This window comes from Cucurbita pepo, chromosome LG05, assembly GCF_002806865.2.
Source record: "Cucurbita pepo subsp. pepo cultivar mu-cu-16 chromosome LG05, ASM280686v2, whole genome shotgun sequence".
NCBI classification, from domain to species: Eukaryota; Viridiplantae; Streptophyta; class Magnoliopsida; order Cucurbitales; family Cucurbitaceae; genus Cucurbita; species Cucurbita pepo.
Window position 1 is genome coordinate 2942823 of NC_036642.1, and position 24083 is coordinate 2966905.

Here is a 24083-nt window from a genome sequence, read left to right on the forward strand (position 1 = left end):
TGAAATTGGGAACTTAGCTTAATAGTGCCGCCCTATTTATTCGTCTATCAACTTTGTTAATTAGTGCTTATTGGTATGAAAATTCCGAGATTAAATTGAAAAAAAAAAGTCAATTCTAAAATAATTATGTCAAGATTTGGATATAAAAAGAGAATCTAAATGTCAAAATATCTTACTCGAGATTTTTTTTGGTCTCAAATTCACAATGTATTAGAACGACTATATATATAAACATATAAATAATTTAAAGGGACTAAAATAAAATGTAAAATAGGAGTATTAAAGTATTTAAACTAAAAAAAAAAACACATTTAAAATTGTGAAAATTTGCTATATTTATATAAATATAATGGCGTGAATATATTTATGTTAATAAATAAGAGAAATTAATGTATTAATGAATAAATTATTAAATAAAAAACTAAAAAAGACAATTAAGAAGTCAAAGTCAACGCATAAAAAGGAAAAAAGAATGTGTTGTCGGGAGGACCATAAAATAATTATGTAACATTATTTGGCCTTCATATTTTGGAAATTAGGGCCAGTGAGTTATACACTACAAAATCACCAAATAATAATAATAATAATAATAAATGTTAAAAAAATTAATATTAAATAAAATATTAACTTTACGAGGGTTGTTTTAGTATGATAACTATCGACGAAAATATTTAATTAGTTTTATTATTATTTTTTTAAAATTTATCAATTTAATTCTTAGAAGTTTTATAATTATACACTTAAAGTTATTAAAGGTCAAGATTATGTTATGATTAATATTATAATTTGTTAATCGGATGAAGAATTAAACCACTTTAAAAAAAAAATAAAAATTTTAGAATTTGTAGTAATTTTGGTTAATGGGCTTCCCAGTCATGAAATGGGCTCCTGAAGTGGCCCATAGGGCTATTTTCACAATTACCCAAATCCTTTACCCGCGCTGTGGATAAAGATAAACCTCTCTGCGCTCTGCTCAACCTCCAAACGGTCGCCTTCTTCCCTCCTTTTGTGTTCCAGGCGCCAGTCCGGAGCTCCGACCATGGCAGCTCTGAAGCTTTGTTACTCTTCAACTCTCCTGTCTTGTACTTCATATAGAAAACTCACTTTCTCTCATCCGCTTGCTGTTACTTCTTCAATTTCTTCCTCTTTCTCTGTTGTTCGTCCACTTTCCTTGTTGAACTTATCCGGTTACCACAAATCTTCCTCATCCTCGCTTCGAACGGTTTGCGATTGTACTTCGGTTACTGGCGAGACTGGAGTCCCCGAAAATTATGGAGATATCGAAGGGGAGGATCCAGGGGGGTTCCATGATGAATTTGACGATGTAGATTACTCCATTGATGTGGAGGCTTTGGAAGAAGAAGCTAAAGACGTTCTTCGAGAGTATTCTAGCTCTTTATCCCGAGAACTAAGACTAGGTGCGTGTTCTCACTGGCGTACTCTTTTTCTGCTTGAGGTTGTTATCGTAATTCTGTGATTACTATGTGCAATTATGTATCTCCTCCATGGTTCCACAGCTTTTCCAGTAGTCCTATTGGTCATATTGTCGATATATTGCATTTGATATCTAAGATTACTCTTAACTCTGTTCATTTTCTGGTCTCCTTAGACGATGAATTGAATGATCAATCGGAAACTGGCCGGAAGAAGAATAAGCGTAAGACTACACCTAGAAATGTCAGTAAGTCTCTTGTTTTGTTAATTTCCATCTTCAGTTCATCGGGGGCTTAGTTTAACTGACATCATCACATGTTTATACCGTGAAATATTTTCGATTGAAGAACTAATTTAAGCAATATATAAGTACCTACGTTTTATTCCTAAATTTTACGGTCATGATCGATACAGTGAAGGAAATTAGAAAGAAGGGAAAAGGAAAAAATAAATAAAGTTCACTGCGACAATCTCAAGTAATTTGCATTTAAAAAAGAGATTCTAGTTGGAAGGGAAAAAAAAACTCATAGTTTGTTTGAGGGTTTGGAAATTGTTTACGTTAGTACGTGATTTGAGATGGTTTTATAACAGAAACAGATGTTAGACTTATTGCATGCTCAGAACTGAAAATCAATTAGCAATTAGAGGAGTGAGTCATGTATCTTATAAAGATAGCAAAGTATTTTCATCTTTCTGATGTGGGGTCTTCAACAAGTCCCCTCAACATGGAGCCTCTTTGGGTTCAAATTTCTTGGGTCAGGGATCCCAATGTTTGGACAGAATACCCATTTGGACGTCATGGGTTCTAATGCCATCATATGTTATTGATACGAGTAAGGAACGAGCAGATAGAGACAAAATAAACTCTTTCTCACTAATGGTGATCAAAACACAGCCGTATATATAGGCTTACTGTAAATGCAAAATAAACAGAATTACAACTGAAATACACATGAAAGGCAACCAATAAAAAAAAGGCAATGTAACAAGGGGCCAAGTGTACCTCCCGTTTCAAAAGTCAAAGTCCACCTAAACCACGCTGGTCGTAGTAGATCGACTTTATATATTTGGACTTCATGTACTTTGGTTATACACATGAAAGGTAAGTGAGTTCTCTTATCAGGAACCTGTTAGTTGACAACTCCATTACCTCATCAATAACCATACCCATCACTCATATTAGGACATTACGGAACTTTGTCATGTATGCATTCATTTATTTATTTATTTCTCTTTGGTTCTTTTTTATCAATCCTTGTGCAAATTTATTGCGTGAAAACCAAGATGTTTTTGAGCTTCTGTTGTTGTAAACACAGGAGAATAGAGCTACCTTGAAGAATTCACTGGTTGCTGTAAATGATATGTTTCCTATGCCACAATTTACATGTTCTTTTCCCTATTCTTACAAATTTTATGTGCAGATCCCAGACCATCTTCTTCCAAAAGTCGCAATTGTTGGAAGGCCAAATGTTGGAAAATCTGCATTGTTCAATAGACTTGTTGGGGTAATAATCTTGCTAAGATAGTCCTATTACCATTTGTACTATTCAGCATCCACGCCCTGGAAATGAGATCTAAAGCTTCCAATACTATTATTATCCAGATAATGTTGTTCTAAATTAGCCTTTCTTCTGATACCATAGGGGAACAGGGCTATTGTGGTGGATGAACCTGGTGTTACTAGGGATCGGTTATATGGTAGATCCTTTTGGGGGGACAATGAATTTATGGTGGTGGATACAGGAGGGGTTCTTTCTGTTTCGAAAACACAAAATGATGTCATGGAGGAATTAGCAATCTCGACAACCATTGGCATGGATGGCATTCCCCTAGCTTCCAGGGAAGCAGCTGTTGCAAGGATGCCGTCAATGATTGAGAGGCAAGCTACAGCAGCTGTGGAAGAATCCTCTGTCGTCATATTCCTTGTTGATGGTCAGGTAGTTTCAATTAATGATCATAAAAGCGCACTTGCTTTTGCATTTATTTTCCAGGATTGGTCATTCAAAATTTTTGAGCATCAATTATTTTTGTCAAAATTCTATTCGGAGTACTTTTGGATAAAGGATGCCTGTATATAAAAAATGTTAAATATAGAATTCTTTTCTCCTCTAATAAAGGTGGCCTTGTCCCTGGTTATCGTAATATTGGATACTTATCAGTTAAAGTATGTAGGTATTGCTTTATATCATCGATGGTTTGAAATTTTTATTAATTTGATCAAAATATCAGGATATTACTTGTTCTCCTCTCGATTTTCATTCTGCAAATTCATTCTCTGTTGCTGATCCTCATAACTTTTTTTTTATTTTTATTATTATTATTATTATTATTATTATTTTTTAATTATGCTCTTTCAACAAACTTTCATCAAACTAGCATGTGATGATGTTGATATTAATGCTATTAAGATTTTGATTTAAAATAAAGATACTCTTATCAGGCAGGACTAACGGCAGCTGATGAAGAAATTGCTGATTGGCTTCGTAGAAACTACTCGGATAAATATATAGTTCTTGCAGTTAACAAGTGTGAGTCTCCACGTAAAGGAATGATGCAGGCATCAGAGTTTTGGTCTTTAGGGTATGTTGTTATTGGGGATTTTCCTTTTAATTTAAACTTTCTCGTGCATATGTGGGTGGGGGTGGGGGGTTAGGTCATAATGAAACACTCGGAAGTCATAGTTGTTTCAAAATTTAACACTGTCTTTGATATTCTTTCAACCCATGCTCTTGCCATATGATCAGAAATATTATTGAGAATGCACTTCATTTTAGAGCTTGGAAAAATATACTTATACTGGGGTTGAGAAAGATTGTTTTATGGTTAATTCTTTTTTTTTGGAAACACCATAATGTAGGATAATAATATAAGAGAAGTTACAAAATGTCATCCATTTAGATAAATTAGTTATGATCTGAAAAAGAAAAATTGAATACACCAAAACTACAGTTCATCATGGTGGTTGATAATAAATCCTGAAACATTTCCTTCTTTTAAACTAATATATAATATTGTAGATTTTGTTTCTATTAAAATGGATTTGATTACAATAATAGAGTTTAATGCGATGAATCTCACACAGATGAGATTCTTTCCAGGGGATGCTATTATTTATATCTGCTATAGTGTATGTCTTGGCTTGCAGTAATTTTTTTTTTTGTTGGGTTATAAATAATTCTAGATTGGACACTTGCTATAAAGAATTTTTTTCGAGTTTGCAAATGTTCCTGAGAAACCGTGTTAAGGTTGTAGCCTATAAACTTATGGAGTGAGGAATGGTTGGGCCAATTGGAACAAAATAAGTAGGGGGAAGTGAAGGGTGCAATTAGAAGTTGACAAACTTCGGTTGTTGTGCGGTTTTTAGCTTTCCACAAGTGCTAGGCGAACACCCTTAGGTATGAAAATCTAGAAAGAGAGAAAGCCAGAGCTCTTCAGCGGAGAAAATTGAGAAACTCCTGTTTCTTGTCCATTATCTTTCTTTCCTCTTCCCATTTCTTTCTTGTTTTCTTTTTCTTTCTCCTTGTATCTCCAACATGAGTTCTATATGCTTGGACTATGTCAGTCTGCAACGATGATATGTTAATGTTATAATGTCTTCTTATCTTATGTTATCAACTGCGAAAATAGACTCCTTAAGTTAAGTCATCATTTTAGTAGGGGTGTGTTTGAGGGATTGATTGAGAGTTTTTTTGGTAGGAGTCTTCATGCCAAATTTTCACTTTGCACGCTCCGACCTATTTTTGATCATTTGATTTATTAACCAGGTTCACACCTCTTCCAGTATCTGCTCTATCTGGAACTGGGACTGGAGAGCTTCTTGATCTTGTTTGTTCAGGGTTGCAAAAAGTTGAGGTGAGGTTTGAATGCTTAAACTTGTGTCCTTACAAGTAGATATGAATGTAGTATAATCAACATTACCTTTTGTTCGAATAGAGTTCCTGCTTCATTAACGTTAGCGTTTGTTTGTGTGTCTAGAGTTTCCAAGTTTGAACAGTACCTTTTGGTCTTTTTTCCCCTATAATTATAATGTACTTTGGAATTATCTGTTAATTTTTTGTCCCTGCTAAAAAGCCTTTAGAAGAGTACCATGAATAGGACATCTCTAGGTCATTTAATTCGAAGAGTTCCATGTCAATGCTGTATCCATATTGCTGTATTGAAGCGTCTTTATGGGCTTTGTTCACTAAGCTTTTATTGTAATTATGATCTTATCTTGATTTTGTTAGTTTGGATTCCTTTTTTTTTTTTTTTTTTTTTTTTTTTTTCNATATTACATTGTATTGAACAAAAAATTCATGATCATAGTATATATCAACAATGAACAATCTTGCGTATTTGCATTTCTGCTTCTTAACACTATATTCTTGTTTTATAGAAATGCTATCGATATTAATATCTGGTGGTCCCTGTATCAGGGTCTTGAGGATCTACATGAAGAAGAAGATTACATTCCTGCTATAGCAATTGTTGGTCGACCTAATGTTGGTAAAAGTAGTATTTTAAATGCTTTGGTAGGAGAGGACAGAACAATTGTCAGCCCAATCAGCGGAACTACCCGTGATGCTATTGATACTGAATTTACAGGACAAGATGGTCAGGTTTGAGATGTTGCAATTCTACCCTTTGTTATATATTATTATTTTTATGAGAAAAACTTCATGAATCAGAAGAACATTACCGGGGGTGGGGATCACAGCCCAAACCTGAACCAAGGGAGGTGTTATTGATGAATATAAGCTTAAAAGTTTGTTATGCAAAGTACTTGATATATGAAGACTCATCCAGACTGCATTATTGATAATAATAATAGTAGTATTATTCAAACCTTTTTTGAAATGTAGATACTAGTTTCGAGTGATCTGATCGATGAAAGTCTCCAGATTGGAATTACTTTGATTATTGATTCATTCATAAAAAAACCTTTGTCAACTTTTAAATGGGCAAAACAAGAACATTATGTGAGAGTTGAGCTTCAAAAGGGAACTTGGGCTTTTTTTTTTTTTTTTTAATAGAGGATCAGGGTGGGTGGTCTTCCTTGGAGGTGGAAAATTTGCATGCTGGGTACTAATCTTGTCTGGAAAGGTTAAAATAATGCCGCTTGGGTAGATTCATGTGCAAATGAGATTTTGTACATGTTATTCTTGTACAAATCTAATCTTGATTGCTCCTAGTACTTAAGCGTTATCTATCTTGCAGAAATTCCGTTTAATTGATACTGCTGGAATTAGAAAAAGGGCAACTGTAGCATCATCCGGTAGCTTGACTGAGTCTCTATCTGTCAATCGAGCATTTCGTGCAATTCGTCGTTCTGACGTAGTGGCTCTTGTCATTGAAGCCATGGCTTGTATCACTGAACAGGTGAGTCCCATGGCTTTTTCTTGAAGGATTAATTTGTTGTATAGTTTGGCCAATACCCAGGAACCTTCCTGCTCTGTTCTCACATTTCATTCTTATAAGGTTCTGTTAGACTACTTTAATTCAAATGAAACCATCGTGGGGGCATTGCATTATTTTTTTTTCCTACGTTCAAACTATTCTACTGAAGATAAAATGATATTGATAATAAACTTTGACTTTCGCCTGGGATTTAAGCTTGAAACAATAGCAAGGAGCGGAATATTAATATGCTTAAGAAGAAGGGAAAAATGATGCATTGGACTTCAGACTCGGTTTAATGTTTAACAATTTTCTTTTTCTCTCCTCCCTCTTTTTCCATCCTTACCTTTTTTTTTTCCATTCACTCTCCCTTCTTTTTCCATCCACTCTTCCTTCTTTTTCTCATCCTTCATATTTTTTATATGCTTGGATTTTTTCTTCTAATTTTTTCTTTTTCTCTCCTTTTCCTTCTTCTCCATCTCTTCCCTCCTTATTCTATAGTTTTCAGCTTGAACTTGGTCTTTTTAACCACTCAGTCATCATACATTCTACTCTTTCTCTAGGATCACCAAAACCTTCTGGCCGAACTAATGGCTGGTTGGTTGGTTTGTACAATGGTTAGAAATCCACAAGTCTCTGGAAAACCGAAATCGAAAGGTTGGAGGTTGGTGTAGACTTGAGCCCAAAACTGACGCTAACTGATCAATGTACACCCCACTATTTTGTTTTACCTATGCTAGGAAGAAGGAGAAGGATAACAGGAACGGGGATGTGAATTATACATAGGTAGGCTAGTCCTGTTGCTCCATTTAGAAAAGGATCAATTGAAGATTGTTAGAGGTTGTTAATGTTAAGACAGTGAAGGGGAGGGAAGAGCGAGAATGGTGTGTTGTGCATTTTGGTGGGACTAGTTTATATATCTTGTACTTTGTTTATTATTTGGAGATATGTTAATAAATTCTACATGAAATTCTCTTGAACCCCTATCAGATTACCGCTATCTCTTATCTAAAAAGGAGGAGAAGAAAAAAAAAGAAAAAAAAAAGAGAAGAAGAGTACTGTTATCTGGGTTCCATGTTTCAATTGTTGAGGCACCTTTATTTTGGTGTAATCTAATAGTGCTGTCTCAATACTGTTTTCTATGCTCATACTAAATATATTGAGCTAGATTTGCATTTTATTACATCTGTGGGCTGCTAACACTCTAACTAAAGCTATTGCTACGTGCTACCCAATTTCATGCATATCAAATCCAAGGTCCAGGTTCCAACTCTACTATTCATGTTTTCCATGTTCAAGGTTTCCCCCCACGTTTTGTGTCAGGGCTGCTGTGTACTGTTTGGCCAATCGCTTTATGTCATGTCACAGGCTGTTGTAGAACTTTATTATTTGTAACCGAACAGGTGGTTTTCTGGTTTAGTTTTGGAGAGCCTTACTCTCGAAACACTTGGTTAGAAGGTAGGGAGAAGAAAATTGTTTCCTTCATCATTTCTCACTTTACCAAAGTACATTTAGACTAGTAATGTTGAACTTCAAGATGGTTCACTTTTCAAGACTCCCAACGTGCTGAACAACACAGCTCTCGGGTGCTGCACTTTCTTCCTAATTTGATAGGATATGATTGAATTTGTAGCGGTGTATCTAGACAGTTCTTCATTTGGAACAGAATGTTACTAGCCTTGTTAGGCTTCATTTTTCCTATAAAGATCTTCGTTTGGGCTTTGTTATTTTTTATTTAGAGCATATATAACAACTTGTTGATTATTCTTGCTTATTCTTTTGTTTCTTCCTTAATTGTTTTTCAATTACACCACCTTGTCATATTCCACTTGAATGTCCTAGGATTACAAAATAGCGGAAAGGATTGAGAAAGAAGGAAAAGGTTGCCTGATAGTTGTCAACAAGTGGGATACCATACCAAATAAAAACCAACAGACTACAATGTACTATGAGCAAGATGTCAGGGAAAAGCTACGTTCACTTGATTGGGCACCGATTGTTTACTCTACTGCAATAACTGGTCACAGTGTCGATAAGTATGTTCCATCACACTTCTAAAGTTATTTATACATGACTTTTTTCATATTGTGCCTCAACGTGCACATGGTTTATATGGTAGAAGTTTTCCCTTATATTCCAAGCCATTGAAAGGAAATACAATATGTATGCACAAGATTTCTTTTATTGTTTATATACTGGCATTTGGATGCACGCTTATGGCCGTATTTTTTATGGTGGGATCAGGATTATAACTGCTGCTAGTGCAGTTGAAAAGGAAAGGTCTAGAAGGCTTACTACTTCCATACTAAATCAAGTAGTACAGGAAGCATTAGCTTTTAAGTCACCCCCAAGGACAAGGGGGGGCAAGAGAGGACGTGTTTATTACTGTACTCAGGTATTCATTACTAAAGGCGATTCTTCTTTTGGTTCTATGATCTACAGCTCTTGGTTTAGGATGAAGGTTGCAAAATTGTTAGTTTGTTCCTATCATATGAAATTTTGCATTTCTTTCCTTCATGTTATCAGGCAGCACATTGTTGATAAGAATTTTAAGCACTATATATCTATCAAGTATTCTTGTTAAACTTGGTTATATGTTATATTTCTTTGTCCTCCACAGGCTGCTATAAGGCCACCCACGTTTGTTTTCTTTGTAAATGATGCCAAACTTTTTCCTGAAACATATCGGCGGTATATGGAGAAACAACTGCGTACAGATGCAGGTTTTCCTGGAACGCCAATTCGGCTTCTTTGGCGAAGTAGAAAAAAAATGGAGAAGAACGAAGGTAGGAATCACATAGTGGGGTAAAATAATTCAGAATACTGGGTCAAAGCACAGGGGACACATCTGAAATAACAAAATTATTTTTTTCTATTGGTTACAGTTAAGGCTACAACAAAGGCTCAGACGAATCCAACACAACGAGATAGAGAAGTTTCCTTCGCTAGGTGAGTAGATGGGTAAAGAGAATTTTTTTTGTTTCCCCTAGCAAGAGCAACTCTGGAGTTGGATTCATCTTTTATTCAGAAAGAGCTGTGTTCTCTTTTGGGACTTATTGGAAGGATATGGTCAAATATACATAACAGTCAAATAGCTGAACAGTGGCTGTCTAGGCTGTCTACCTGGAAGGAACAAACAATTTAATCGGGGTTGTTGAGGAACTACCCGAAAAGATGAGCCATTTGTGCTTATTATTATTTCTTTCTAAATGTCATATAAAAAGTTGTATCTTGATTTTAAGCCCTATTTTTATCAATCCGTGTCATGGTTTAAAGTAACAGGAGCCTCTTTATCTGTTACCGAAAGTGGGCAAGTAGACAAGTCTTGTTCGTAAGTCTTGTTAAGTCTTGTTCTGATTGCACGGCAGTTTAAGCCAATCTAAAAGCTGCTCAAGTAGTAAATAAACGACTGCAACTGCTTCAATAGAAAAGGAAATATGTGCTGGATGTGGGCCTTGAGCAGGCAGATGCAACAATTACTCGGGTATGTGTCTGTCGCACTAATTCATCCTTCATATTTGTGATAACTTTTAAGACGCAACTTGCTAGTGACTAAATATGGTGTTCAGTTTTCAATTAATGTGTATATATATATATATATATATATATATATATATATATAGATATATGATGTTCAGTTCAAATATTGTGTGGTTCTCTTTCACTTTGCCTTTTCCATTCATTTAATGTCCTAGTTTATGGATGGAGGAAACTGATCGATTGTTCTAGGCCCCATTTACTTTGTTAATCCTTAATAGAGAAGTTGCTGAAGGAGTTAGAAACATGTCATTTCACATTAATCATGTGAAATAAGCATGCTATTTGTCATTTTCAATAGTCTGAATACTATGTTCATAGCTTTTAGGTTAGCATTTGTTGGGTAGAAGATGAGCAATCTGCCTTTCCCCAGCAAAATTGATTAGGTTTAGCAGATTAAGATGAACAGTTGGAGAAATGTATAGTAATAAAAGACATTATGTATGGTAAACTACAGTTGAACATGAAACATATTTGGATAGATTATTGACTCATTGAATTTAATTGCTTGTGATGCCCTTTTATTATATCATATGATTATTCTTATCATCTATCCATGAATGGAAAGGAAAAAGTTTTAGCCATTGGAGAGTCAGGTACTAGAGGGTTGTGTGGTGTTTTATTATTGGCAACGTGATTACTCAGTTATGGTTACAGGCATTAAATGGTTACAGTATGTTTTTGTTGTTGCTACGGCAATTAATGATGAACTATCAAATCCATCTAATTTATCGCTGGTTTTATGGTGAATGTTTATTGCCGGACCCTTTGTGCTACTTTCTCTGTCTTCTGTGCCCAATTTGTAGGCTCTGTCTAGGCTGCAGTTTTTTCGTTTGTTAATTGTCATTTACATCTCTTTCTCTGTCTTTTCTCCCTTAGAAACAAGGAATTTTTAAATTCATAATTATACTTTGCAAAACCTTAAGATCCCTTAATACGATGTAATGTTAATTCATTCATTAAATGCTTGGGTTATTGAAAGTGGCATCTTCCTAGGTGACTCAACCAACTACACATATTAAGTGTAAATTAGCATGGTATCGACTAAAACTTATCTTTTCATCAAATTTTGTATTCTTCACTTTTCGGATTTGGTATTTGATGTTGTTTTGAGTGAAATAGATTCTTAAAATTTAAGAAGTATATCATAAATATTTAAAATTTTAATTATGTCTTATAGGCTTCTAAACTTTAAAAAATGTTTAACGAGTCTAAAAAAATATACACAAAAATACATTTAACATAAAAATTAGAAAAATAGTGTCCTTTGTAATGGGAAATTAATGATTGTGACGTATTTACTAACTTCAATTATTACATCTTGTTGCATTTATTTTAATAATAATAATAATAGATTAATAGGTTTCAAGGAGCGGTGTTGTAGTAATGTCTGTTGATTTTTTTTTTTTTGGCCCAAATTAAGCCACATCACTTCTCTTAATAATACACATTTTCTTTTTAAATTATTTATCCCATAAGCATTAAATTGAAAGGGACCAACTTAACTTCATTTTAATTTCTCCAAACATTATTTACTTCTAGAGCTTTTCTCACCCAAAATAATAATAATAATAATAATAATAATAATAATAGTTTGATCCCTATTTTAAATTTTCATTTCATTTTAGTATTTATACTTTTTAAATATTCAAATTTAGTCTCATTGTTATTTTCTTTTTCATTAGCTTTTTCTTTATGATTTTGAAAATTTATTTACCTCAGGTTTTTTCATATATTAAAATTATTATTATTATCAAACCAATTTAGATACAAAAAAATGTTCATAATTAAATTTGAATATTTAAAATTATAATAACTAAAATGGGCTAATTAAAAGGGACACTTTATTTAATTTTATTAATGCATAGAGCAACCCACGCCGGGGTGTTCCCTCCTATCTAAAGACTTCACATCTCCACCCACTTCCCCTTTACTTCATCTCTACATTCATTATTACACAGGAAAAAAAAAAAAAAAAAAACTATTTTATTTTAGAGTTTCCTATGATCCATCATTAATGATTTTTGACATGTGCATATATATATATATATATATATATATATATATATATATTTGGATAACTGTATTTAGTATTATATGATAACCTTCTGTATAAACTAAAACGAAAAAACGAAAGTTATGATTTAGTTTGGAAATAACAAATGTAACAGTCCAAGTCCACCCCCGGTAGATATTGCCTTTTTAAATTTTCTTTCAAGATTTTTAAAATGATTTGGTTAATGAGAGGTTTTCACACGCTTGTAGAAAGAATATTTTGTTTTCCTCTCCAACCGTAGTATCTGACCACAAAAACTTATGTTTAAAGTGGACGTGAAAATAGACTTTTACTCGGTTATAAGCGAAACATGTAAATTTAATACAAGAACCTAACTAGCTAGCATTAATGGAATCATAAATTAAGAAGAAGAGGCACAAGTGGGATGGAGAAAAGGAATATGAAGAGCAGCGAGAGGGATAGTTCTTTGGAGTATAAATAGTTGAAGCAAGTAAGAAAGATCCAAGCAAACAACAATGGATTCAGAGGATTTGAGAGATTACTACAAGACTGGTACAACAAAGGAGGCCTCTTGGAGGGTGTCACAGCTCAAAGCCTTACGCCAACTTATAGAACACAATGAACACCAAATTTACACCGCCCTTATGCAGGATTTGGGGAAACACCAAGTTGAAGCTTTTAGAGATGAGGTTTTGATCTTGATTTTGTTGTTTGTTTGTTTTTTTCTATTGAGATTTTGTCATTTTTTTTTTTGTAGATTGGTACTCTGCTTAAGTCCCTCAACTCTGCTTTGGATAATTTGAAGCATTGGATGTCACCCAAAAAGGTCACTTTTTGAGATGGGTTATGATCTTTAATCCAAATGGGTTTGTTAAAAATGTGTTTAATTTCTTGAAATGCAGGCAAAGCTGCCATTAATAGCGTTGTTAAGCTCAGCTGAAATGGTTCCTCAGCCTTTGGGCGTTGTTCTTATAATCTCATCTTGGAATTTTCCGATTGGTGAGTGAAAATTTGATTTGGAAGTGTTTTTTTTGATCTTGTCGTTAATAATAACATATGGGTGTGGAAAATGGGATAAGGGTTGTCGTTGGAGCCGTTGATTGGAGCAATAGCTGCCGGAAATTGCGTGGTTTTGAAGACGTCGGAGTCTGCTCCGGCGAGTTCGGCTTTACTGGCGAATACCATCGGGAAATATATTGATAATAAAGCTGTGAGGGTTGTGGAAGGTGGGGCGGCGGCTGGGGAGCGGCTGCTGCAGCAGCGGTGGGAGAAGATTTTCTTTACAGGTGGAAGTAATTAATTGAAGCAGTTGATCCTGTGGTGGTTGCATTATTAATATTAATATTATAATAATGTTTGATTTTTAATTTTGAATGTAAAAAACACTTAGGAAGTGAACGAGTGGGGCGGATTGTTATGGCGGCCGCCGCGAAACACCTGACGCCGGTGACTTTGGAGCTCGGCGGGAAGTGCCCGGCCATCGTTGACTCACTCCCATTCTCTTGGGACATTGAGGTTCGTTGACTTTCTTTGGGACAGTTTATGTCGGTCGTTACCAATAATTTATAATTTAATTTATTATTAAATATAATTCGAACTGTAATTAATTTGTTTTAGATTCAACATTTAAATCAATTAATTTTATAGTGTCAATTATTTTTGAAGCTTTATTAATTTGTTTTTAATGTTCATTAAATGAAGATGATAGTATTTTTATTAGTGTTTCCTTAAATAAAAATGTATTATAATTAATTATAATTAATACAATTATCAAATTTATAGTTAAAATTTAAATTAAAATAAAACTTTCATTAACAATCTCCACGATATAAAATCAAATTTATGAAATTTTAAAAATAAAAAAAAAAACTTTTAATTTTTTTTTTTTTAAATAAGTTTATAATTTAACCTTTCTTTGGTGTATAATTAATTAGTTTTATATTTATATTTATCTATTTATTTATTTATTTATATAAATACAAATGATTTTGCCGCTACGCTCGCGCTGTTTTAATTCTGCAATATTAGAAACAGAATAGGACATGATTCTTCTTCGATTTTGACCTGCAAGGCTACTGCCAAACGGATCGTCATCGGAAAATTCGGGAACTGCGCCGGTCAAGCTTGCATTGCGATCGATTATGTCCTCATTGAACATAGGTTTATACCTACCTTGGTACGATTTCTTGATTAATCGCTCGATCGTTCCCCTTAATTTTCAGAATGCGGTGTTTGATTCGTTGTTTATAGGTCGAATTGATGAAGAAGTTTATCAAGGAATTCTTCGATAGAAGTTCGAACCAGGCAAAAACCATGGCGAGGATCGTAAACAAACAAAATTTCTTGAGATTGAAGAATCTGGTGGATAAACCTGACGTACGAGCTTCGATCATCTATGGGGGATCCATGGACGAAGACAAATTGTGAGTGATTAATATTAGTAGTCTATTCCACATATGAACTTAGCTATAATAATACTTCCTTAAATTAAACAATGTGATAAAATGAATTAGGTTTGTTGAGCCGACTATTCTGTTGAATCCGCCAAGCGATTCAGAAATTATGACGGATGAAATCTTCGGACCATTGCTTCCCATAATTGGAGTAAGTTCATGTTCTTCATTTACAGCTCTATAATATTGTCCAGCCTTTCATTCTGGTGGATTAGTAAAAGTGGAAAGTGATGGATCATATTCTATTTCTTCCTTGGGTAGCTGGACAGGATTGAAGACAGTATAGATTTCATCAATTCAAAGCCTAAGCCTCTCGCCGTTTATGCCTTCACGAAGGATAAAGCTTTCCAAAGGAGACTCGTCTCAGAAACCTCGTCCGGTAGTTTGACATTCAATGATGCAATTATTCAGGTACGGACTTTTCCATTTCCATTCTACGAAAGCATTGAAAATCTTTTAGTATTAAGTGTGAGCTGAAATAGTTTTGGATCTGAATTATATGGCCTATGTTTGGATGATCATATATCAATTTTTTTTATATGGCAAAGTAGAATTAGAATCAGCAAATCCATAGATCGAAATAAACAAACCGCAAATTTAAGCTTGGCCTCATAACTTAAGCCATAGTCTGTATGGAGAAACCTTAGTAGGTGTGCTGACACAAGTGGGTGAAAAGCAAAACAAGCCATTATAAGCTGCTGCTGCTGCTGCTGCTGCTTCAAAAGCCTTATTGTCGTTTTTGTTGTCGATTCAGTATGCAGCCGATACACTCCCGTTTGGAGGGGTTGGTGAAAGTGGGATTGGAAGGTACCATGGAAAATTCTCATTCGACACTTTTAGTCATGAAAAGGCTGTTCTGCAGAGGAGCTTTTTGGTTGACTTCTGGTTCAGATATCCGCCATGGAACAGTCACAAGCTTCAGCTGCTTCGAGAAGCTTACAGTCTTAACTATTTTCAGCTTGTTCTCACTGTTTTGGGTTTGAAGAAGTCTTAATTAGAAGAAGACACCTACTTTTCTCTTCAGCTCTCGTTCTACCCTATAAATAAACAAAAGCTACATCTGTGTAGTGACAACATGTATTAAATTTCAACGAAGACCATCCAATCTTAATTCTTGTCAGTTGGCATTTACTCCCTTTTTATCTCCAGCCAGTGTGATCCTGAGTGTAAAAATATAAACCACTTTTTATCCTTTTTGTTCATTATTTTTACAAGAAACAAGAACATCCTATTAGATGAACAAAAGGATTAATGATTTTTAGTTAAGAATCAACAACTTATCAGCAACCGTTAGTTTAGTAGTATTTGGAGCAATGGTTAGAAAGTATTGGATCTATCATCATAACTTGAACATTTAAATACATCAATTTCAGAAAGCTTACGATCTCGTCATCATCAATTAAACATCAAAATACATAAATTTAAATGAAATAGTGATAAACACAAACCAGAAGAATTGAATTTGCGAAGGATTATGTAAAGTCAAATACAACAATTGATAGAATTCAAATCTTTAGCATCCAGATCTTGGATGCCAAAAAAAACAATACAACAATTCCTCTGGAATGATACACTCGCAAAGGATCCAGGAACAGTCACACCATTAATTAAATTGATCGCCTCCAAATTCACCTTCTATGTAGAAAGTTGGCTAATATTATTCATACAACTTAATATAATTTAAATGCCATGACTCAGTGAACTTTTGTTGGCGGTGTTCTAGTGTGGATATTTGGATTTATGCGGTGGAGGAGGTGATTTGTAATAATAAGGTGGTGGTGATGGAGATGGTGGTGGTGGAGACTTATAATAATATGGAGGTGGTGGAGACTTCACTGGAGGGGGAGGGGACTTGTAATAGTAAGGTGGTGGTGGTGATGGGGATGGAGGTGGAGGTGACTTATAGTAATAAGGTGGAGGAGGTGATGGAGATGGTGGAGGCGGAGATTTGTAAATATATGGAGGAGGTGGTGATGGAGATGGTGGAGGTGGTGATTTATAGATATAAGGAGGGGGAGGAGATGGAGATGGAGGTGGAGGAGACTTGTAGACATAAGGAGGCGGTGGAGGTGACTTGTAGACGTAGGGAGGTGGTGGAGGAGACTTGTAGACGTAGGGAGGAGGTGGAGGAGACTTGTAGATGTAGGGAGGCGGTGGTGGGGACTTGTAGACGTAGGGTGGTGGTGGAGGAGACTTGTACACGTAGGGAGGCGGTGGAGGAGATTTATAGAGGTAGGGTGGCGGTGGAGGAGACTTGTAGACGTAGGGAGGTGGTGGCGGAGACTTGTAGACGTAGGGAGGTGGTGGAGGAGACTTGTAGACGTAGGGAGGCGGTGGAGGAGNTTACAAGAAACAAGAACATCCTATTAGATGAACAAAAGGATTAATGATTTTTAGTTAAGAATCAACAACTTATCAGCAACCGTTAGTTTAGTAGTATTTGGAGCAATGGTTAGAAAGTATTGGATCTATCATCATAACTTGAACATTTAAATACATCAATTTCAGAAAGCTTACGATCTCGTCATCATCAATTAAACATCAAAATACATAAATTTAAATGAAATAGTGATAAACACAAACCAGAAGAATTGAATTTGCGAAGGATTATGTAAAGTCAAATACAACAATTGATAGAATTCAAATCTTTAGCATCCAGATCTTGGATGCCAAAAAAAACAATACAACAATTCCTCTGGAATGATACACTCGCAAAGGATCCAGGAACAGTCACACCATTAATTAAATTGATCGCCTCCAAATTCACCTTCTATGTAGAAAGTTGGCTAATATTATTCATACAACTTAATATAATTTAAATGCCATGACTCAGTGAACTTTTGTTGGCGGTGTTCTAGTGTGGATATTTGGATTTATGCGGTGGAGGAGGTGATTTGTAATAATAAGGTGGTGGTGATGGAGATGGTGGTGGTGGAGACTTATAATAATATGGAGGTGGTGGAGACTTCACTGGAGGGGGAGGGGACTTGTAATAGTAAGGTGGTGGTGGTGATGGGGATGGAGGTGGAGGTGACTTATAGTAATAAGGTGGAGGAGGTGATGGAGATGGTGGAGGCGGAGATTTGTAAATATATGGAGGAGGTGGTGATGGAGATGGTGGAGGTGGTGATTTATAGATATAAGGAGGGGGAGGAGATGGAGATGGAGGTGGAGGAGACTTGTAGACATAAGGAGGCGGTGGAGGTGACTTGTAGACGTAGGGAGGTGGTGGAGGAGACTTGTAGACGTAGGGAGGAGGTGGAGGAGACTTGTAGATGTAGGGAGGCGGTGGTGGGGACTTGTAGACGTAGGGTGGTGGTGGAGGAGACTTGTACACGTAGGGAGGCGGTGGAGGAGATTTATAGAGGTAGGGTGGCGGTGGAGGAGACTTGTAGACGTAGGGAGGTGGTGGCGGAGACTTGTAGACGTAGGGAGGTGGTGGAGGAGACTTGTAGACGTAGGGAGGCGGTGGAGGAGACTTGTAGACGTACGGAGGCGGTGGAGGAGACTTGTATACGTATGGAGGTGGTGGAGGAGACTTGTACACGTAGGGAGGCGGTGGAGGAGATTTATAGATGTAGGGAGGTGGTGGCGGAGACTTGTAGACGTAGGGAGGTGGTGGCGGAGACTTGTAGACGTACGGAGGTGGTGGAGGGGACTTGTAGACGTAGGGAGGCGGTGGAGGAGATTTATAGATATAGGGTGGTGGTGGAGGAGACTTGTAAACATAGGGAGGGGGTGGGGGAGATTTGTAGATGTAAGGAGGTGGTGGTGGAGACTTGTAGACGTAGGGAGGCGGTGGCGGAGATTTATAGATGTAGGGAGGTGGGGGAGGAGACTTGTAAACGTAGGGAGGTGGTGGTGGAGACTTGTATACATAAGGAGATGGTGGTGGCGGAGATTTATAAATGTAGGGAGGTGGTGGAGGAGACTTGTAGACATAAGGAGGTGGTGGAGGAGATTTATAGATGTAGGGAGGTGGTGGAGGGGACTTATAGACATAGGGTGGTGGGGGAGGAGATTTGTAGACGTAGGGAGGCGGTGGAGGAGATTTATAGACNATTCACCTTCTATGTAGAAAGTTGGCTAATATTATTCATACAACTTAATATAATTTAAATGCCATGACTCAGTGAACTTTTGTTGGCGGTGTTCTAGTGTGGATATTTGGATTTATGCGGTGGAGGAGGTGATTTGTAATAATAAGGTGGTGGTGATGGAGATGGTGGTGGTGGAGACTTATAATAATATGGAGGTGGTGGAGACTTCACTGGAGGGGGAGGGGACTTGTAATAGTAAGGTGGTGGTGGTGATGGGGATGGAGGTGGAGGTGACTTATAGTAATAAGGTGGAGGAGGTGATGGAGATGGTGGAGGCGGAGATTTGTAAATATATGGAGGAGGTGGTGATGGAGATGGTGGAGGTGGTGATTTATAGATATAAGGAGGGGGAGGAGATGGAGATGGAGGTGGAGGAGACTTGTAGACATAAGGAGGCGGTGGAGGTGACTTGTAGACGTAGGGAGGTGGTGGAGGAGACTTGTAGACGTAGGGAGGAGGTGGAGGAGACTTGTAGATGTAGGGAGGCGGTGGTGGGGACTTGTAGACGTAGGGTGGTGGTGGAGGAGACTTGTACACGTAGGGAGGCGGTGGAGGAGATTTATAGAGGTAGGGTGGCGGTGGAGGAGACTTGTAGACGTAGGGAGGTGGTGGCGGAGACTTGTAGACGTAGGGAGGTGGTGGAGGAGACTTGTAGACGTAGGGAGGCGGTGGAGGAGACTTGTAGACGTACGGAGGCGGTGGAGGAGACTTGTATACGTATGGAGGTGGTGGAGGAGACTTGTACACGTAGGGAGGCGGTGGAGGAGATTTATAGATGTAGGGAGGTGGTGGCGGAGACTTGTAGACGTAGGGAGGTGGTGGCGGAGACTTGTAGACGTAGGGAGGTGGTGGAGGAGACTTGTAGACGTAGGGAGGCGGTGGAGGAGACTTGTAGACGTACGGAGGCGGTGGAGGAGACTTGTATACGTATGGAGGTGGTGGAGGAGACTTGTACACGTAGGGAGGCGGTGGAGGAGATTTATAGATGTAGGGAGGTGGTGGCGGAGACTTGTAGACGTAGGGAGGTGGTGGCGGAGACTTGTAGACGTACGGAGGTGGTGGAGGGGACTTGTAGACGTAGGGAGGCGGTGGAGGAGATTTATAGATATAGGGTGGTGGTGGAGGAGACTTGTAAACATAGGGAGGGGGTGGGGGAGATTTGTAGATGTAAGGAGGTGGTGGTGGAGACTTGTAGACGTAGGGAGGCGGTGGCGGAGATTTATAGATGTAGGGAGGTGGGGGAGGAGACTTGTAAACGTAGGGAGGTGGTGGTGGAGACTTGTATACATAAGGAGATGGTGGTGGCGGAGATTTATAAATGTAGGGAGGTGGTGGAGGAGACTTGTAGACATAAGGAGGTGGTGGAGGAGATTTATAGATGTAGGGAGGTGGTGGAGGGGACTTATAGACATAGGGTGGTGGGGGAGGAGATTTGTAGACGTAGGGAGGCGGTGGAGGAGATTTATAGACGTAGGGTGGTGGTGGAGGAGACTTGTAGACATAGGGAGGCGGTGGAGGAGATTTATAGACGTAGGGAGGTGGTGGAGGAGATTTATAGACGTAGGGAGGTGGTGGCGGAGACTTGTAAACGTAGGGAGGCGGTGGAGGAGATTTATAGATGTAGGGAGGTGGTGGTGGAGACTTGTAAACGTAGGGAGGTGGTGGTGGAGACTTGTAGACATAGGGAGGCGGTGGAGGAGATTTATAGATGTAGGGAGGTGGTGGCGGAGACTTGTAAACGTAGGGAGGTGGTGGTGGAGACTTGTAAACATAAGGTGGGGGTGGTGGAGACTTGTAGACATAGGGGGGTGGTGGAGGAGATTTATAAACGTATGGTGGTGGTGGAGGAGACTTGTAGACATAGGGAGGTGGTGGAGGAGATTTATAAGCATAAGGAGATGGTGGCGGCGGAGATTTATAGATGTAGGGAGGTGGTGGAGGAGATTTATAGACGTAGGGAGGTGGTGGAGGGGACTTGTAGACGTAAGGTGGGGGTGGCGGAGACTTATAGACGTAGGGAGGTGGTGGCGGGGACTTGTAAACGTAGGGTGGCGGCGGCGGAGATTTGTAGATATATGGAGGTGGTGGAGGAGATTTATAGACGTAGGGAGGTGGTGGAGNAGGTGGAGGAGACTTGTAGATGTAGGGAGGCGGTGGTGGGGACTTGTAGACGTAGGGTGGTGGTGGAGGAGACTTGTACACGTAGGGAGGCGGTGGAGGAGATTTATAGAGGTAGGGTGGCGGTGGAGGAGACTTGTAGACGTAGGGAGGTGGTGGCGGAGACTTGTAGACGTAGGGAGGTGGTGGAGGAGACTTGTAGACGTAGGGAGGCGGTGGAGGAGACTTGTAGACGTACGGAGGCGGTGGAGGAGACTTGTATACGTATGGAGGTGGTGGAGGAGACTTGTAAATGTAGGGAGGTGGTGGCGGAGACTTGTNGGTAGGGTGGCGGTGGAGGAGACTTGTAGACGTAGGGAGGTGGTGGCGGAGACTTGTAGACGTAGGGAGGTGGTGGAGGAGACTTGTAGACGTAGGGANGTAAACATAAGGTGGGGGTGGTGGAGACTTGTATACATATGGAGGTGGTGGAGGAGACTTGTAGACATAGGGAGGTGGTGGCGGAGACTTGTAGACGTAGGGAGGTGGTGGAGGAGACTTGTAGACGTAGGGAGGCGGTGGAGGAGACTTGTAGACGTACGGAGGCGGTGGAGGAGACTTGTATACGTATGGAGGTGGTGGAGGAGACTTGTACACGTAGGGAGGCGGTGGAGGAGATTTATAGATGTAGGGAGGTGGTGGCGGAGACTTGTAGACGTAGGGAGGTGGTGGCGGAGATTTATAGACATAAGGAGGTGGGGGCGGAGATTTGTAAATGTAGGGAGGTGGTGGCGGAGACTTATAGACGTAAGGAGNCGGAGGTGGTGGAGGGGACTTGTAGACGTAGGGAGGCGGTGGAGGAGATTTATAGATATAGGGTGGTGGTGGAGGAGACTTGTAAACATAGGGAGGGGGTGGGGGAGATTTGTAGATGTAAGGAGGTGGTGGTGGAGACTTGTAGACGTAGGGAGGCGGTGGCGGAGATTTATAGATGTAGGGAGGTGGGGGAGGAGACTTGTAAACGTAGGGAGGTGGTGGTGGAGACTTGTATACATAAGGAGATGGTGGTGGCGGAGATTTATAAATGTAGGGAGGTGGTGGAGGAGACTTGTAGACATAAGGAGGTGGTGGAGGAGATTTATAGATGTAGGGAGGTGGTGGAGGGGACTTATAGACATAGGGTGGTGGGGGAGGAGATTTGTAGACGTAGGGAGGCGGTGGAGGAGATTTATAGACGTAGGGTGGTGGTGGAGGAGACTTGTAGACATAGGGAGGCGGTGGAGGAGATTTATAGACGTAGGGAGGTGGTGGAGGAGATTTATAGACGTAGGGAGGTGGTGGCGGAGACTTGTAAACGTAGGGAGGCGGTGGAGGAGATTTATAGATGTAGGGAGGTGGTGGTGGAGACTTGTAAACGTAGGGAGGTGGTGGTGGAGACTTGTAGACATAGGGAGGCGGTGGAGGAGATTTATAGATGTAGGGAGGTGGTGGCGGAGACTTGTAAACGTAGGGAGGTGGTGGTGGAGACTTGTAAACATAAGGTGGGGGTGGTGGAGACTTGTAGACATAGGGGGGTGGTGGAGGAGATTTATAAACGTATGGTGGTGGTGGAGGAGACTTGTAGACATAGGGAGGTGGTGGAGGAGATTTATAAGCATAAGGAGATGGTGGCGGCGGAGATTTATAGATGTAGGGAGGTGGTGGAGGAGATTTATAGACGTAGGGAGGTGGTGGAGGGGACTTGTAGACGTAGGGAGGTGGTGGAGGGGACTTGTAGACGTAAGGTGGGGGTGGCGGAGACTTATAGACGTAGGGAGGTGGTGGCGGGGACTTGTAAACGTAGGGTGGCGGCGGCGGAGATTTGTAGATATATGGAGGTGGTGGAGGAGATTTATAGACGTAGGGAGGTGGTGGAGGGGACTTGTAGACGTAGGGAGGTGGTGGAGGGGACTTGTAGACATATGGAGGTGGTGGAGGAGACTTGTAAATGTAGGGAGGTGGTGGCGGAGACTTGTAAACATAAGGTGGGGGTGGTGGAGACTTGTATACATATGGAGGTGGTGGAGGAGACTTGTAGACATAGGGAGGTGGTGGCGGAGACTTGTAGACGTAGGGAGGTGGTGGAGGAGATTTATAGACATAAGGAGGTGGGGGCGGAGATTTGTAAATGTAGGGAGGTGGTGGCGGAGACTTATAGACGTAAGGAGGCGGTGGTGGCGGAGACTTATAGACGTAAGGAGGCGGTGGTGGCGGAGACTTGTAAAGATATGGAGGTGGTGACTTGTGGTGGTGGTAATGTTTGGGTGGGGGTGGCATGTGGTGGTGCTTGTATTTTGGTGGAGGTGGTGACTTGTGGTGGTGTCCATACTTCGACTGTGGTGGTTTATGGTGATGATCCACCGGCGGATAAGTACTGTGATGATGATGCTTTGGTAAATCACCACCGAGGTCAGGGTTTTTGATAGGTAACATCAAATCATCATCGAGTTGAGCAGTCACTACGGTGGTGGCAATGAGGCAAATCGCCACCACCGAGAGCAGCTGAGGCCAATGCCTCAAAGGCTTCATAGCCCCCATCTTCCAGCAATGCCCACTTATTGCTGGATATCTATCTCCTTCAAATACAATAGATTATGGGTGTGAGTTGCATTACAAGGTATGCTTCCAACCCTTTATATACTACTCATCAATGCCTTGTTGGTTGACAGATTATGATTGAATAATCTTCAAATGTGAAAGCTTTTTGGGCCTAAAACTATGCATTACAGTTTTTTAATTCAATCTTGGCTTATCAGAGATAGGACTTTTTGGAAGCTTGAATTGAATATTGAGTTTGTTAGTTCATCATGGCCATCGACAACTAACTTGATGGAGATGCCTTTGAGGCCTTAATTTAAGAGAATAAGTACTGCACGTTCTAAGCATATTTTTGTTCCTTCATAGAAATGGGGGTTGGTTTACCATGTCAGTGTTATAATTTCTAATTAAAGTTGTCTCTCTTGACTTTTGGTAACGCTTTTATTTTAATTACATTATATCTGCCTCATTTGTTGCAAATTTTTCTTTAAT

General features: G+C 39.2%; 3 protein-coding genes across 3 annotated transcripts; 2 read left to right on the forward strand and 1 right to left on the reverse strand.

Moving 5' to 3' along the window:
• Positions 1–963: 963 nt before the first annotated feature.
• LOC111794736 (GTPase Der) lies at positions 964–10157 on the forward strand. Its single transcript, XM_023676866.1, has 12 exons — positions 964–1418; positions 1610–1677; positions 2856–2939; positions 3078–3371; positions 3875–4014; positions 5199–5286; positions 5850–6032; positions 6631–6792; positions 8653–8846; positions 9055–9205; positions 9431–9596; positions 9696–10157. The coding sequence occupies exons 1-12, from the start codon at positions 1040–1042 to the stop codon at positions 9761–9763; spliced, it is 1977 nt and encodes a 658-aa protein (XP_023532634.1). The 5' UTR covers positions 964–1039; the 3' UTR covers positions 9764–10157.
• Positions 10158–12797: 2640 nt separating this feature from the next.
• LOC111794737 (aldehyde dehydrogenase family 3 member F1-like) lies at positions 12798–16008 on the forward strand. Its single transcript, XM_023676867.1, has 10 exons — positions 12798–13053; positions 13122–13190; positions 13267–13363; positions 13444–13650; positions 13755–13879; positions 14436–14540; positions 14615–14787; positions 14878–14968; positions 15079–15228; positions 15572–16008. Exons 1-10 carry the CDS (start codon positions 12880–12882, stop codon positions 15809–15811), a joined length of 1431 nt encoding a protein of 476 aa, XP_023532635.1. The 5' UTR covers positions 12798–12879; the 3' UTR covers positions 15812–16008.
• A 148-nt stretch (positions 16009–16156) lies between these two features.
• On the reverse strand, positions 16157–24051 carry LOC111795008 (nascent polypeptide-associated complex subunit alpha, muscle-specific form-like). The gene is made up of 3 exons (XM_023677230.1): positions 18975–24051; positions 17675–18871; positions 16157–17160 (listed from the first exon to the last, which is right to left on the reverse strand). Exons 1-3 carry the CDS (start codon positions 23589–23591, stop codon positions 16537–16539), a joined length of 6438 nt encoding a protein of 2145 aa, XP_023532998.1. The 5' UTR covers positions 23592–24051; the 3' UTR covers positions 16157–16536.
• Between the last annotated feature and the right edge of the window lie 32 nt (positions 24052–24083).